General features: G+C 34.7%; 1 protein-coding gene and 1 long non-coding RNA gene across 4 annotated transcripts; one reads left to right on the forward strand and one right to left on the reverse strand.

Annotated features, from left to right (window-relative positions):
• Positions 1–651: 651 nt before the first annotated feature.
• LOC129907628 (uncharacterized) lies at positions 652–3361 on the reverse strand. Of its 3 annotated transcripts, none has more exons than XR_008771096.1 (6): positions 3109–3361; positions 2677–2852; positions 1832–2607; positions 1407–1761; positions 1125–1331; positions 653–1051 (listed from the first exon to the last, which is right to left on the reverse strand). It is a non-coding gene; the product is annotated as an uncharacterized LOC129907628 (long non-coding RNA). The 3 variants fall into 3 exon arrangements; XR_008771095.1 differs by having other exon boundaries at positions 3015–3115; XR_008771094.1 differs by lacking the exon at positions 3109–3361 and having other exon boundaries at positions 652–1051; positions 2677–2991.
• Positions 3362–12644: 9283 nt separating this feature from the next.
• Positions 12645–14675, forward strand: LOC129907641 (E3 ubiquitin-protein ligase RNF25). Its single transcript, XM_055983935.1, has 2 exons — positions 12645–12798; positions 12858–14675. Exon 2 carries the CDS (start codon positions 12880–12882, stop codon positions 14083–14085), a length of 1206 nt encoding a protein of 401 aa, XP_055839910.1. The 5' UTR covers positions 12645–12798; positions 12858–12879; the 3' UTR covers positions 14086–14675.
• The last annotated feature ends 250 nt before the right edge of the window (positions 14676–14925 follow it).

Below are 14925 nucleotides of genomic sequence, written 5' to 3' on the forward strand. Positions count from 1 at the left end.
GACCCACAACGAACAAGCCATGTTCGAACCATAGGATTTCTTTGCATTTCTTAAATTTAACACCAACTCTATGATGACTTTGGTGAACGATTCAGTGGAGGCAATATCGAAGTTATGCAAGATCCTAATGGGACGTAAACCTTGGAAAAGGTGCATTTTTGTACAACGGCAAATCCTATGGCAAATAGAGAAGTAAGTCAGGTGACTGTTGTAATCGCCAAACAAAAGTATTCCCCCAAAAGAACAACGGCGTTGGAGATTATGTGATAATTGCAAATAGTTTCTCGAGAGCCCATATAGAATGGTGATATCTATGCTGTGTTTTGGTTTGAGATTCTCTCCATTTACCTGTGTACCATTCCGTTAGGTTGATCAAAATTCAGAATCATAATTAATCAACAAAATGTTATCGTATGCTGACTGAATAAAGTTTCAATATTTTTTAATGAAATTGTGTTTAAAATTTGTGCCTGATGGGGATTGGACATGGGATGTACTTACATTTCAAAAGCCCATGACTTTTTCCATAAGAAAAACACTTATATCTTATATGCAATTAACAAAAAAAAAAAGCGATTTTATTTTGCTATGTAATTTTTCTTTAGGTATTCCAAAGAAAATATTTTTTCATGGGCTAATAGATTAGGATTAACCCCGATGGAGACGAGAACAGAGTTAGATCAGTATTGTCCACCGGTGGATAGACATTTTGAAACGAAATTCAACTTTTTCGATTTCTACTTCTATTCAACTGGTGATACAAAAAACCAAAATACAATTAGGTACAACTTGGTTACTATTTTTATTTTAAAAATAAAATCAATCTTTATTTTTGATTTTATTTTGCATTATTACTGTACAAATCGAATTAATTCAAATAATTTGAAAAAAAAAATATAAAATTATAATTATTTTCCTGAATGTTTTTCTAAGCTTTTTTCTTCTTAGCCTTCTTTGTAATATTAATAGCTTAGTCCATTTGTTTTCACTTTTTATCAGCCTGGGGATATAGCTCTAAGTTCTGTACCATCAATTGACAAAAAAGTAAACACTATTTAAAAATAGAGATAACAAAAAAAAACTAGAAAAGTAACATATCTATTTTCAATATCTTATAAAGTTACCCTCCGGAAATGAGCGCCTCATGCCCATAAAATTCTCTCGATCAGTAAAAATTTTATTGCATTTCTTCTCGAATCAGCTTCCAGGTTAACACGAGTTTTCAGCAACTGCTGATTCTGAAATTCAGCTTCTTAAAATTTTCAATGCAAATTTGAAAGAATATAGTAAGCCATGAAATTCTTGCAACACACACCACCTGAGCAAAGCGTCTGAAAAATATCAAAAATCCATTTTTCAAAACTCAAAGATTGCACTTACAAAAAAAAAAAACAAATCTTATTTACTTGCAAAGCTCAACACCTTCACGATGAGTTCGAGCCCCCAAACGAGTGTTCCAGACTGGGTTGTGACAAAAATTCTTTAAAATTGTGGGAACATACTTTTCTACAACTCCATAATAACAGATTTTTTTGTTGGACGTTTGATTGATGACATACTGAATCGATTCCCAAAGAGAACTCTTAATTAACGACATTATCTTCAAGCAAATGTTGAGTGCACGCGATTCTTTTCCAAAGAGTGACATCGATTCAATGCTAGCGCAGACGTGTCCTACCATCTCGATGAAATTAGGCAGCCATTTCATCGTTCTCGCGCGTATTACATTTTTCGTCGTTGCGTAATCTCTCTGATTGATTTCTTTTACATGAAAAATAAAATGAAAATAAATTAATAAAACGGTTCGATATCGACAATATAAATTAATCACCTGTTTGTATTAGTTTCGGAATATTCAGATAGGCAATTTTTGGCCTACTCTCCAGGATGGTATCTGGAATACAGCTGATCTGCAGCATGCTCAAAGCTTGCCACTATAGGTTTGGAAAAAGTCAAGAGTTTTTTTGACTGGAGTAAAATATCGCTTCACCAGTTGATTTGTTATTGATAAAAGAAGTTTAACGAACACATAAATAGCTGCTGAATCAGGTAAGCTCACAAAAAAGTTTTGCAGGGAGAAGGAAAAGTAATTTTCATTCGATTACTTTTACAATTGTTGTCATTCCAAATGCAATAAAAAGTCATAAATAAACAAATATATGCATTTTTATTTTTGTTCATTTTGGCAACTTTTCTTATAATTATCATGACCATCAGCATCCATATCATCTTTATAATAAGAACGTTGAGCTGCAACGGTGTCTTGACAAAGTAACCACCATCAGAATATCCCTGATGTTGCCATTGAATATTTGGATAAACTGATCGTGGCTCATGGTTGGCACAGAATGAATCAAAACCTAAAATGAACGTCCGATAGCATTGTCGGGAAGTTGGTTGCGTGCAATCACATCTTCCACGTACTTCAGGATCGGTTCCAAATATAACTTAGTAGAAATTTCGGAGATTGTGAGAAATGTCGAGCATGGCAGACACGGTTTTTGGACGAGGCACTTGAAAAAAGTTCGAGAAGAAATCAGATGCGTTGTCTTGCTAATTGTTTTTACTCCCGTTGCCTCTGCAGCCACAACTCCACAGTCTGTGCAACTTAATAGGGAAATGTTTAGGATTTTAGACAGCATCATCTCATACAAAAAAAAATGCATATTTACTTACTGTTTCTTTACACGCTTGTCCTTTCTGCTCACGTCTTTCTTCTTTGAAGGTATCGGGGTGCGAATAAATGAATGCTATTAGATATCTTCTTTGTTTTTGACGAATTATCAATCAATTCGTAGAAATCCTGCCACTTGGCTACCACCAACATCGTAAGATTGCGCGGGAGCTGGAAACTTAGCATTTTTGTTTTGTGAAATTGGATTTTTTTAGAAGTCAAAGTTCACAACAAACAATAGAAAAAGCACATAAACAGCACAATAAAATAATTTTTGTTTTCAATTTAAAATTTTCACATTTGTTTGTAAAATCAGCTGGCTGTCAAAACAGAAACTCACCTCTACAGTGGTGAATTTGTTGTGAGGTATCTCATGAGGTTTTTCGCAGAATACCAAATTGTGACAACCTCATAAGAAACCTCACAAAAATTACCTCACAAATAATTGCGACTGGTGAGCATCACAACTCCAGAATAGCCCTGTTAATTGGAATAAAAAACAGGTATGCATTGCTGAAATGTAGCTTAGCAAATTTCTAATCAATAATTAATCTTTTTTATGTTTTTCGTAGGAAGTCATCTTCTCCTGCAGCCTGACGCCACCACCAACCACGAACAACATTCAACAAATAAAATTTTGGAGAATCAATTATTCCTGCCGCTGGCCTGTATGCTGTTTCTCCAGAAAATAATTGTAAACATTATTTGTGTTTGTGAAAGTTAAATAAATAAAACAATTTCAGTGAAAAAAAAAAAATAAATCAGGTTCTTTTTTGGTCGCAAATACGAAACGTCATCCCTCTTTTGTTCCTCTTTCTGGTAGGTTTTCGCTACTCCGCCTCGGGTCCGACTTCGGCTCCGTTTTCTCGGAATGGAGATTTTCACCACACCAATACATATGCAATCGACTTCGCGGTGATTATAATTTCCATACTAATTTGAGCCGCCTTCGGACCAGTTTCTGATCCGAAGTCGGACTCACCTCCGCCTCAGGCGGAGCAGATTCGGACCGAGGTCGGACTTGTTTGCTTGAAGGGTTTCAATGTTAATCTGTCAAACAAAACTAAATGAGGAAGAGAGGGGATGATTTGAGAAGAGAATTTCTTGTTTGTTTCCATATTTGAAATTATTGAATGCATATTTTAGTTTCAATTTGCTTAGAATTCAATTAAAAAGAATTATTTCAGTACCAAATTAATTCTTTCTTGTTTATTCATTCATAAAATTAATCTCGAAAAATTTTCTTTTGACAGATCAACAAAATGTAACATTAGTCGTACCTAAATCAAAGTTGAAATTTTCTAACAAAATCTAACAAAAACAAATACAACGATTTTTTTCACACAACAACCAAAGTTAACTTTAGCCGTTTTTTATTATCACTTGATCCATATAGATCATTAATTAAAATGTTTACAACAACTACATGAGATCTTGCAAGATCACGATTCATGATCCTGATGAAAAGCAAGATCACGATTCGTGATCCCGATGAAAAGCAAGATCTCATGTAGTTGTTGTAATACATTTTAATTAATGATCTATATGGATCAAGTGATGATAAAAAACGGCTTTTATTTAATAAAAGAACGGACCACAGTTTAAAAGAATTACCCTTCAAACAAAAAAGTCCGACCTCGGTCCGAATTCGCTCCGCCTCAGGCGGAGCTGAGTCCGACTTCGGATCAGAAACTGGTCCGAAGGCGGCTCAAATTAATATGGAAATTATTATCACCGCGAAGTCGATTGCATATGTATTGGTGTGGTGTAAATCTCCATTCCGAGAAAACGGAGCCGAAGTCGGACCCGAGGCGGAGTAGCGAAAACCTACCAGAAAGAGGAATAAAAAAGGGATGAAGTTTCGCATTTGCGACCAAAAAGAGAACAAGATTTATTTTTTTTTTCACTGAAACTGTTTTATTTCTTATTTTATTTTGGCAAACGAAATTTTCACAATAAATACAGTATAAGATACAATACATTTTTTAATTTTATTTTATTTGTTGCTGCTGCTGTTGTAGGTGTTTCTTTAGATGCCCAATCGCATGTTTCACCTTCTGCCTTTTTCTTCATCATTACAAACAACACAAGCAGAAACACATCACTTTAATCCAAACACTTTGAGCGATATATACAACATACCTTTTTTTATTTCCATATTGTTTATAATTTGATATAATTGTTTATAATTATACTAATATTATACTAACAACGACACGAGACACGACGCAACTATACACTTCAACAAAACATAACAAAATGACGCTTTTGCTCTTATTGGCTATGTCTGTCTTTAGTTGTTTTTGCATTTCTCACTTTTCACCACGATTCTCGTTCGACTTTGTGTTCATACACAAAAAGTTGCAAGTGTGTGAGTGCAACCTCGATTTTCGCGTTCTGAGGTCGGAGTGTCTTTGTTGAACTCAGTTTTCTTGCTTGAAGGGTACCCTTCAAGCAAACAGGTCCGACCTTGGTGCGAATCCGCTCCGCCTGAGGCGGAGCTGAGTCCGACTTCGGATCAGAAACTGGTCCGAAGGCGGCTCAGATTAGTATGGAAATTATAATCACCGCGAAGTCGATTGCATATGTATTGGTGTGGTGAAAATCTCCATTCCGAGAAAACGGAGCCGAAGGTGGACCTGAGTCGGAGCAGGGAAAACCTACCAGAAAGAGGAATAAAAAAGGGATGACGTTTCGCATTTGCGACCAAAAAAAGAACAAGATTTATTATTTTTTTCACTGAAACTGTTTTATTTTTTATTTAATTTTGGCAAACGAAATTTTCACAATATATACAATATAAAATACAATACATTTTTTTCATTTTATTTTATTTGTTGTTGCTGCTGTTGTTGGTGTTTCTTTAGATGCCCAATTGCATGTTTCACCTTCTGCCTTTTTCTTCATCATTAGAGATTACATCTACAACACAAACAGAAACACATCACTTTAATCCAAACACTTTGAGCGATATATACAACATACCTTTTTTTGTTTCCATATTGTTAATAGTTTGATATAATTGTTTATAATTATACTTATATTTTATTAACAACGACACGAGACACGACGCGACTAAACACTTCAACAAAAAATAACAAAATGACGCTTTTGCTCTTGTTGGCGCCCTTCAAGCAAGAAAACTGAGTTCAACAAAGAAACTCCGACCTCAGACCGCGAAAATCGGGGTTGCACTCACACACTTACAACTTTTTGTGTATGAACACAAAAGTCGAACGAGAATCGTGGTGAAAAATGAGAAAAGGAAAAGAAAGACAAGGCCAACAAGAGCCAAAGCGTCATTATGTTATTTTTTGTTGAAGTGTTTGGTCGCGTCGTGTCTCGTGTCGTTGTTTGTATAATGTTAGATTATTAACTATAAACAATTATATTAAATTATAAACAATATGGAAAACAAAAAAGGTATGTTGTATATATCGCTCAAATTGTTTGGATTAAAGTGTTGTTTCTGCTTGTGTTGTAGATGTAATCTCTAAGAAAAATCCAGAAGGTGAAACATGCGATTGGGTAACTAAAAAAAAAAACACCAACAACAGCAGCAGCATCAAATGAAATAAAATAAAAAAAATATATTGTATTTTATATTGTATTTATTGTGAAAATTTCGTTTGCCAAAATAAAATAAAAAATAAAACAGTTTCAGTGAAAAAAAAATAAATCTTGTTCTTTTTTTGGTCGCAAATGCGAAACGTCATCCTTTTTTTATTCCTCTTTCTGGTAGGCTTTCGCTGCTCCGACTCAGGTCCGCCTTCGGCTCCGTTTTCTCGGAATGGAGATTTTCACCACACCAATACATATGCTATCGACTTCGCGGTGATTATGATTTCCATACTAATTTGAGCCGCCTTCGGACCAGTTTCTGATCCGAAGTCGGACTCAGCCAGAGGCGGAGCGGATTCGGACCGAGGTCGGACTTGTTTGCTTGAAGGGTATGTCTGTCTACTTTTTTTTCCTTTTCTCAGTTTTCACCACGATTCTCTTAGACTTTGTGTTCATACACAAAAAGTTGCAAGTGTGTGAGTGCAACCCCGCTTTTCTCGGTCGGAGGTCGGACTGTCTTTTCTGGACTCCGTTTTCTTGCTTGAAGGGTACCCTTCAAGCAAACAGGTCCGACGTCGGTCCGAATCCGCTCCGCCTGAGGCGGAGCTGAGTCCGACTTCGGATCAGAAACTGGTCCGAAGGCGGCTCAAATTAGTATGGAAATTATAATCACCGCGAAGTCGATTGCATATGTATTGGTGTGGTGAAAATCTCCATTCCGAGAAAACGGAGCCGAAGGCGGACCTGAGCCGGAGCAGCGAAAACCTACCAGAAAGAGGAATAAGAAAGGGATGACATTTCGCATTTGCGACCAAAAAAACAACAAGATTTATTTTTTTTTATTCACTGAAACTGTTTTATTTTTTATTTTATTTTGGCAAACGAAATTTTCACAATAAATACAATATAAATCACAATACATATTTTTTCATTTTATTTCATTTGATGCTGCTGCTGTTGTTGGTGTTTTTTTAGATACCCAATCGCATGTTTCACCTTCTAGATTTTTCTTCATCATTAGAGATTACATCTGAAGAAACCAACACCATTTCAATACAATGAAAACGACTGCTCTGTGTCGTGTCTAAAACTGAACTGTTTTATTTAAGTAAAACTAAACTACATTACAGCTATTTCTTATATCTAATACAAATATTTCTTAACCTATCTTATCTCTATTTGAATAGGGATATCGACTGTATGACGCGCTGCATCCCTTGTAGACACAACATGCTGCTTCCAGATGTGAGTCATAAACCCAATCTATGCATTCTTTTATTGTGGTATACAAAGGATCAGCACGGCACACATAGTCTATCTATCCCTACTCAATGAAAGCTACCTGCGCATATGTATAATCTTAACTAGATAATTCAACATACTCCCGCCATTGACATCGTTGCAAATGTGTCAATTTAAGTGATGAGTGCAGGCCTGTAGCAATACCGTTGTGGGAACTCGGCAGTGGTGTTTTGGTAGGATTCGAATTATTTTGATGATGTTGGATGTTGCTTCATTACTTTCTCAAAGGTATCTCAACGTTTGAAATTCGAAGCAAATAAATCTCCAAACAATCTTGTTCTGCCAAGCGTCTACCAGTATCTTCAAAGCTGCACATGAGACGTTCTGCCATTCTATTATAATTTAATTTCAAGGGGGCATTTTGATGTCTTCAGATGCTGTCTTACGAGAAATTTAGACTCCGTGAGTCCCAGCAGTTTCTCCTTCTGACTTCATTAAACTAGTGAACAGCTAACAAGTGAACTCCAGGTTGCTTGCTTCATGTTGAAGATTTTGTTGCAGGATTTAAACAGTCGACAAGAGCTTGTCCCTTATCTATATCTGTGATTTTTCATCCTTTCGTCAAAACCTTGATATATACCGAATATGGTTGTTCAAGAATTGTTTTATTGAAGTAAATAGGTGCAAGATCGAAGGTCATGAATTACTTGAATGGTTATTCTTCCTTTCCTTGTAATCGCAGGTATCTTCCAGTTTCCAATCATGCACAAAATAATCGAATCGACCACGAACAATTTTTTTAGATTTTCCAAGTCCTTTGTTCTTGTAGATGCTTTCTAAATACGTCACTGCTTTTGGTTTTGAATATGCTTATGAGGTAGGTACTCGAAAAACTTACAATTATGTATATACAAGAATACATTTTTATATTGGCATAATAATGGTTAAAGAAATAAAAACAAAACTAATACGAATTATTTGAAATTTAAGTATAACTATTTAACCAATCTATTTTCTTTTTTAAATATTTAGAAACAATTTATTGAAGGTTAAAGTGAATTAATTTGAATTCTTACATTAATTTTTGTTACGACATACATATTGAAATATTAATAGATTTTAATTTAAAATGTATTTGTATTTTAGACTCAATAAATGAACATTGCAATGTGAGAATGTACTTATGTTATAAAAAGTTTGATTACTCTTGTCATTAATATGCTTTTCTTTATAAACTTACAAAAAAGTAGATTTTGCATAGTTAATTTGTTCAATGTTTACAAAATATTTTAACTAACGATTTCTACAATTGATACAAGGTATTCCCTAGGAAAAGGACGAGCAACGTAAATCGAATTTGTCGAAATCCCATTGCTTGTCCTTGCGTCTAGTTCTTGATAACGGCCAATTTTGCCAAAGATTTTTTTTGATACCCTGCCACTTTCCCAGCGCATAGCGTCGCCTCAATAAAATAATGTCGTATGTTACATTCGGCTACTTTTGGGAAAACGCAATCAAAGTTCAGAATTTTTTTTTCTCGAAAACTTTACGGTGAATTTTTTTAAAAATATCATGGTATATACAGAAAACATTTGCCTATTGAATTGCGTTAGAATTATTTCAATATTCCAATCCAGAAACAAATAATAGTCAATTTTGCCCAATATGCCGTTGTCGTATGTAACGTTTTCACAGAAAAAATTTGTTAGTCAAACACATACGACAAATTGATGACACATACGACAAAAAATAAACAAAGTTTAATCCTACACTTGTTTACGACATACGACATAAAATAGAAATCAAGTTCGATGCGAAAAAAACACATAGAACAAGGTTTTTTCTTTTTAAACGGTTTACGTTAATTTATTATTTTAAAGTAGAACAACTTAGCTCTTAATTCTTAAAATATATTTCTTTTGTTTAAACAAAAAAAAAAAACTTAAAATAAAATTTAATTCACAGAAAAAATAATATTTTTATGCTATTTTTCAACAATTTTTAGAATTCATGAGATGAACTTTTAATTCTCGGCCATTCCATTCGCATTTTTAGAACATTTTCACGCTTATTATCCAGTCTATCTCGTTGAAGAAGCAATCTTTTTTCTTGAAACTTGGTAGTACTTAAGGGCACATTATAAAGTTGAAGTTCTAGAAGTTTCAAGAAAAATGAGTTCAAAATAGCTAAATTATTAACCCACAAAGACGGTAACGGAGAAGATTTGTACGCGTCTTCTCCGCTTTATCTGTGAATAGTTTGGCTACGTTAAATTAGTTTTTCGTGAAACTTCTAGAACATCAACTTAATCATGAGCGCTTAACACCTACCAAGTTTCAAGAAAAAAGGTTGCTTCTTCAACGAGATAAACTGAAAACAAAGTCAATGTTTGTGTCTTCTCTGTGTGGAATGGCCGTTCTTAAAATACCTATATTTTTTTTGTCTAAACAGAAAAAAAACTTAAAATCACATTTAATTCATAGAAAAAATAAAACATTTTTATGTTATTTTTGAACAATTTTTAGAATTAGAATGGTAGATTCCGATCGTTGGGTTGATTATTTTTGTAGATGTGGATGGAGTATAGACATATAACAATACCATGTGCAGCTTCATAAAAATTTCGGAGGGCCTAGTTTTCATTTTGATTTTCTAACTGGTACGTGGGATCGTTATCTTCATCGTCTGCTGAAAAGTCCTTGTCACTGGATTCAGAACACTCATTGGGCGAACCTCGACATCGAGGAATTTATCATCCAATATTTCGTTGCTCATGCTAAATAAAATAAAATCATAAAACCACTTTTTAAGCATTTAGTATGCATTATCATATTACGCATAAAGCTCCTCCGATAAACTTGGCGCAGGTGACTCGTCCGCCCTGCTCGACATATTGATTGCGACTGAAATTACACTCGTCTGTGTATTTCCTTATGGGACATATGACAAAAGTTTACCGAAATTCCAGTAAAATATTGTCGTATGTGTAGCAAAAATAGCACATACTACAATTATTTACCGAACGAAGAAAAACACAGATTTTGTATGAAAAAATTGTAGTATGTGATAATTTTTGTCGTATGTGCACGTTTTCAGTGCACTTACGACAAATAGATACTGAAAATGTTTGTAAACCTACACATACGACAAAATGTATACTGATTATCTCGGAAACGAAGACAGATATCGAAAAACGGATTTCACAGAATGAAAGAGAAAAAATCAAATAGCAAAACTGCATTCAAATCTCAAAACCTCAATTTTGCACATACGACAATATTTTATTGAGGCGACGATAGGTATATATTTTCCTTTTTGGAATTTGAGAATTTTTATAAAAAATAAACAACAAAGTGCAGTTTATTGTGGATGAAATGCTCTTTTTAAGACAATTCAATTTTGTTCTTTTAAATTTTAAATAAATTTGAAAATATTTGTTTCTTTTAAATTTCGAAACAAATTCAAAATGTCTGGTTTGATTCATTTGATTCATAGGACCTGGAAAGAGAAATTTATTAGAATATCTAAAGTCTAAAACTGAACTGTTTTATTTAAGTAAAACTAAACTACATTACAGCTATTTCTTATATCTAATACAAATATTTCTTAACCTATCTTATCTCTATTTGAATAGGGATATCGACTGTATGACGCGCTGCATCCCTTGTAGACACAACATGCTGCTTCCAGATGTGAGTCATAAACCCAATCTATGCATTCTTTTATTGTGGTATACAAAGGATCAGCACGGCACACATAGTCTATCTATCCCTACTCAATGAAAGCTACCTGCGCATATGTATAATCTTAACTAGATAATTCAACAACATCTACAACACAAGAAGAAACAACATTTTAACCCAAACACTTTGAGCGATATATAAAACATACCTTTTTTGTTTTCCATATTGTTTATAATTTAATAAAATTGTTTATAATTAATAAACTCACATTATACAAACAACGACACGAGACACGACGCGACCAAACACTTCAACAAAAAATAACAAAATGACGCTTTGGCTCTAGTTGGCCTTGTCTTTCTTTTCATTTTCTCATTTTTCACCACGATTCTCGTTCGACTTTGTGTTCATACACAAAAAGTTGCAAGTGTGTGAGTGCAAGCCCGATTTTCGCGGTCTGAGGTCGGAGTTTCTTTGTTGAACTCAGTTTTCTTGCTTGAAGGGTACCCTTCAAGCAAACAGGTCCGACCTCGGTCCGAATCCGCACCGCCTGAGGCGGAGCTGAGTCCGACTTCGGATCAGAAACTGGTCCGAAGGCGGCTCAAATTAGTATGGAAATTATAATCACCGCGAAGTCGATTGCATATGTATTGGTGTGGTGAAAATCTCCATTCCGAGAAAACGGAGCCGAAGGCGGACCTGAGTCGGAGCAGCGAAAACCTACCAGAAAGAGGAATAAAAAAGGGATGACGTATCGCATTTGCGACCAAAAAAAGAACAAGATTTATTTTTTTTTTTTCACTGAAACTGTTTTTTTTAATTTAATTTTGGCAAACAAAATTTTCACAATATATGCAATATAAAATACAATACATTTTTTTCATTTTATATTTTTTTTTTTGTTGCTGCTGTTGTTGGTGTTTCTTTAGATGCCCAATCGCATGTTTCACCTTCTGCCTTTTTCTTCATCATTAGAGATTCCATCTACAACACAAACAGAAACACATCACTTTAATCCAACACTTTGAGCGATATATACAACATACCTTTTTTTGTTTCCATATTGTTAATAGTTTGATATAATTGTTTATAATTATACTTATATTTTATTAACAACGACACGAGACACGACGCGACTAAACACTTCAACAAAAAATAACAAAATGACGCTTTTGCTCTTGTTGGCTATGTCTGTCTACTTTTTTTTCCTTTTCTCAGTTTTCACCACGATTCTCTTAGACTTTGTGTTCATACACAAAAAGTTGCAAGTGTATGAGTGCAACCCCGCTTTTCTCGGTCGGAGGTCGGACTGTTTTTTTCTGGACTCCGTTTTCTTGCTTGAAGGGTAATTACGAAGAAATGTCACTACAAAAATCGTCCAATGTAACCTAAAACCAAGTTAAGGTTTACACTGGAAAACACAGATTTTTCCAGTGGAATAAAATCAAACATTATTAAAACAAGAAGAAAATGTTCATTGGAAAGATAGTTAATTAATCGCTCCAATATGTTAAAAAGTGGGTCTGGCATTGGTTAAAAGTAATTGGTATTCTATTCTGATTTCTGTGTACAGAAAATAGAAAAAAGGAGTTGGCTATCTGGTGTAGCGGATTGGACAAAAAATTTACTTTTATATAGGTACAGTTAATTAGTAAGTAATTAATTCCTTTACAAAGAAAATAATTCCTATTTTCAAGAAAAAAAAATTAAAAATATATTATGGATGTACTGCTTGACGAAATCGAATCTTTGGAAGCAATTCTTATGGATGATGTACGAATACACAGAAACACTGAAACAAACCATCCACAAATAATCGAAACAACCATTTTCCCCGCCGTCGAGCACGACTCTGAAGAGCAATATATCTGCGTTGATCTGCAAGTTTTGCCTTGCGATGGTTATCCAGATACAAGTCCAAAATTTAACCTTGTAAAACCTCGGGGTTTGGATGACTCTCGTTTAGAATCTATGCGATTGGCTTGTATTGAAAAGCTTAAAGAAACTCGGGGCTTCCCTGTTGTATTTGACTTGATTGATGTTGTCCGAGAACATTTAACGGGAAGCAATCTTCCTTGCGGTCAATGTGTTGTATGTTTGTATGGATTCCGCGATGGAGACGAGTTTACCAAAACCAAGTGCTATCACTATTTGCATAGCTATTGTTTGGCTCGTCATTTGTTAGCTGCCCGTAAAAACCATCAAGAAGAGCAGGAAAAGTTGCCTGCATGGATAAGAAAAGCATCAGAGCCGTTCCAAGCAAGCTGTCCTGTTTGCCGCGAGGCCATCGAAGATGAGTCGGAATCTTTGAGATCTTGCATACTTCCAAAAGAAATGATTAATGCTCCAGATTTTCAACTTACCGACGAACTAGTGACTTTGCAGCAAGAAATGTCGAAACTTTTTATTCAGCAGAAGAAAAAGGGTGGTATAATAGACGTCGAAGCCGAAGTTGGTTTCGTTATATCGACCGAACCAGCTAACACCACAGAAGAACAGGGAAATAAGCATCTTGGCATCGAAACTATTAATTACATAAAAGAGGGTAGATTGCCAATAGACCGTAACCCGGGAAGGAAGTATAAATGTTCCGGGGAAACTAGCGTTCAAAATCAAAAACCAGCGCAGAGTACCCAAAAACCAAACTATTGTAACAAGGTAGTCGATAGTGCTGAGGGGAATACAAGCACTAACTTTGCTCCTGTGGTGTCCCCGTCTCAACGTTTTGCCTCTGATCCTAAAAATAATAACTACCACCATCATTCAAACCGCAGAAACTTTCGTGGTCGACGTAACCATAATTATCACCATCAACGATCTGATAATGCAAGTCAAGTACGCACAGTAATACCACCCCCCGGTCAGGCTTCAAATTCCAATAAGCAGCAAAAAGATTTACCTAACTGCAGTACGAATACAAGGTGACACAAGTACTCGCTATTGTTGACTTGTCAAGCTTGTTACCTAGCAAAGGTCTTATTCCTCTTCTATTTTGAAGAAATATTATAAAAGTATATAGTTACAATACAATTTTCGATGAACGAACGGAACACAAAGCTAAAGTAAAACAAGTCGTATATTCTTCATTAGCAAATGCTTCTGCTATAATTTATAGCTGTAGACATTATAAAAATGTGTGGTACTAGTCAATTGTATGACGAACATACAATTTTAAGGCTTGGTCACACCGAAGGGTACATGCGGTAGCGGTACGGGTACTTGTATGAAAAAAATTCCAAACTGATACATCAACGTTCAGATGTGTAATTTTTTTCATACAATTACCCGTACCGCTAAGGCATCTACCCTTCGGCGTGGCCAAATCTTTAAATGTAAAATGTACTTTATTTATATTTCCAATTGATTAAGTTCTATATGAATAAACCAATATAAAAATTATTAAAAGATCATATATTTGAGATAATTAAGTGCAATGTTTGTCTAAATATGTTGTATAGAAAGTATTATGATTGTGACAAAATACAAATAATAAAATGTTTCTTTCTTCTAGAGAATGTATTTTACTATAACCTAGTACGCAGATCGATCTAAATTTGAGCTCCCATACAAAATTATCTCCAAAATTTAGCCGAGCTAAAATTTATTTTAAAATTTCATCGAAGTTGTGCGCAGATCCAAAATCACACATTCGTTTCCAACTATACAGTGCTGTGCAAAACATTTGCAACTGCTTCAACTTACTATTTCCTATTTATTTTTTCCCTGCTTCCGCTCATAAATGAGTATTGCAATTTATATGGAGGA

Source organism: Episyrphus balteatus, chromosome 1 (assembly GCF_945859705.1).
Source record: "Episyrphus balteatus chromosome 1, idEpiBalt1.1, whole genome shotgun sequence".
NCBI lineage: Eukaryota > Metazoa > Arthropoda > Insecta > Diptera > Syrphidae > Episyrphus > Episyrphus balteatus.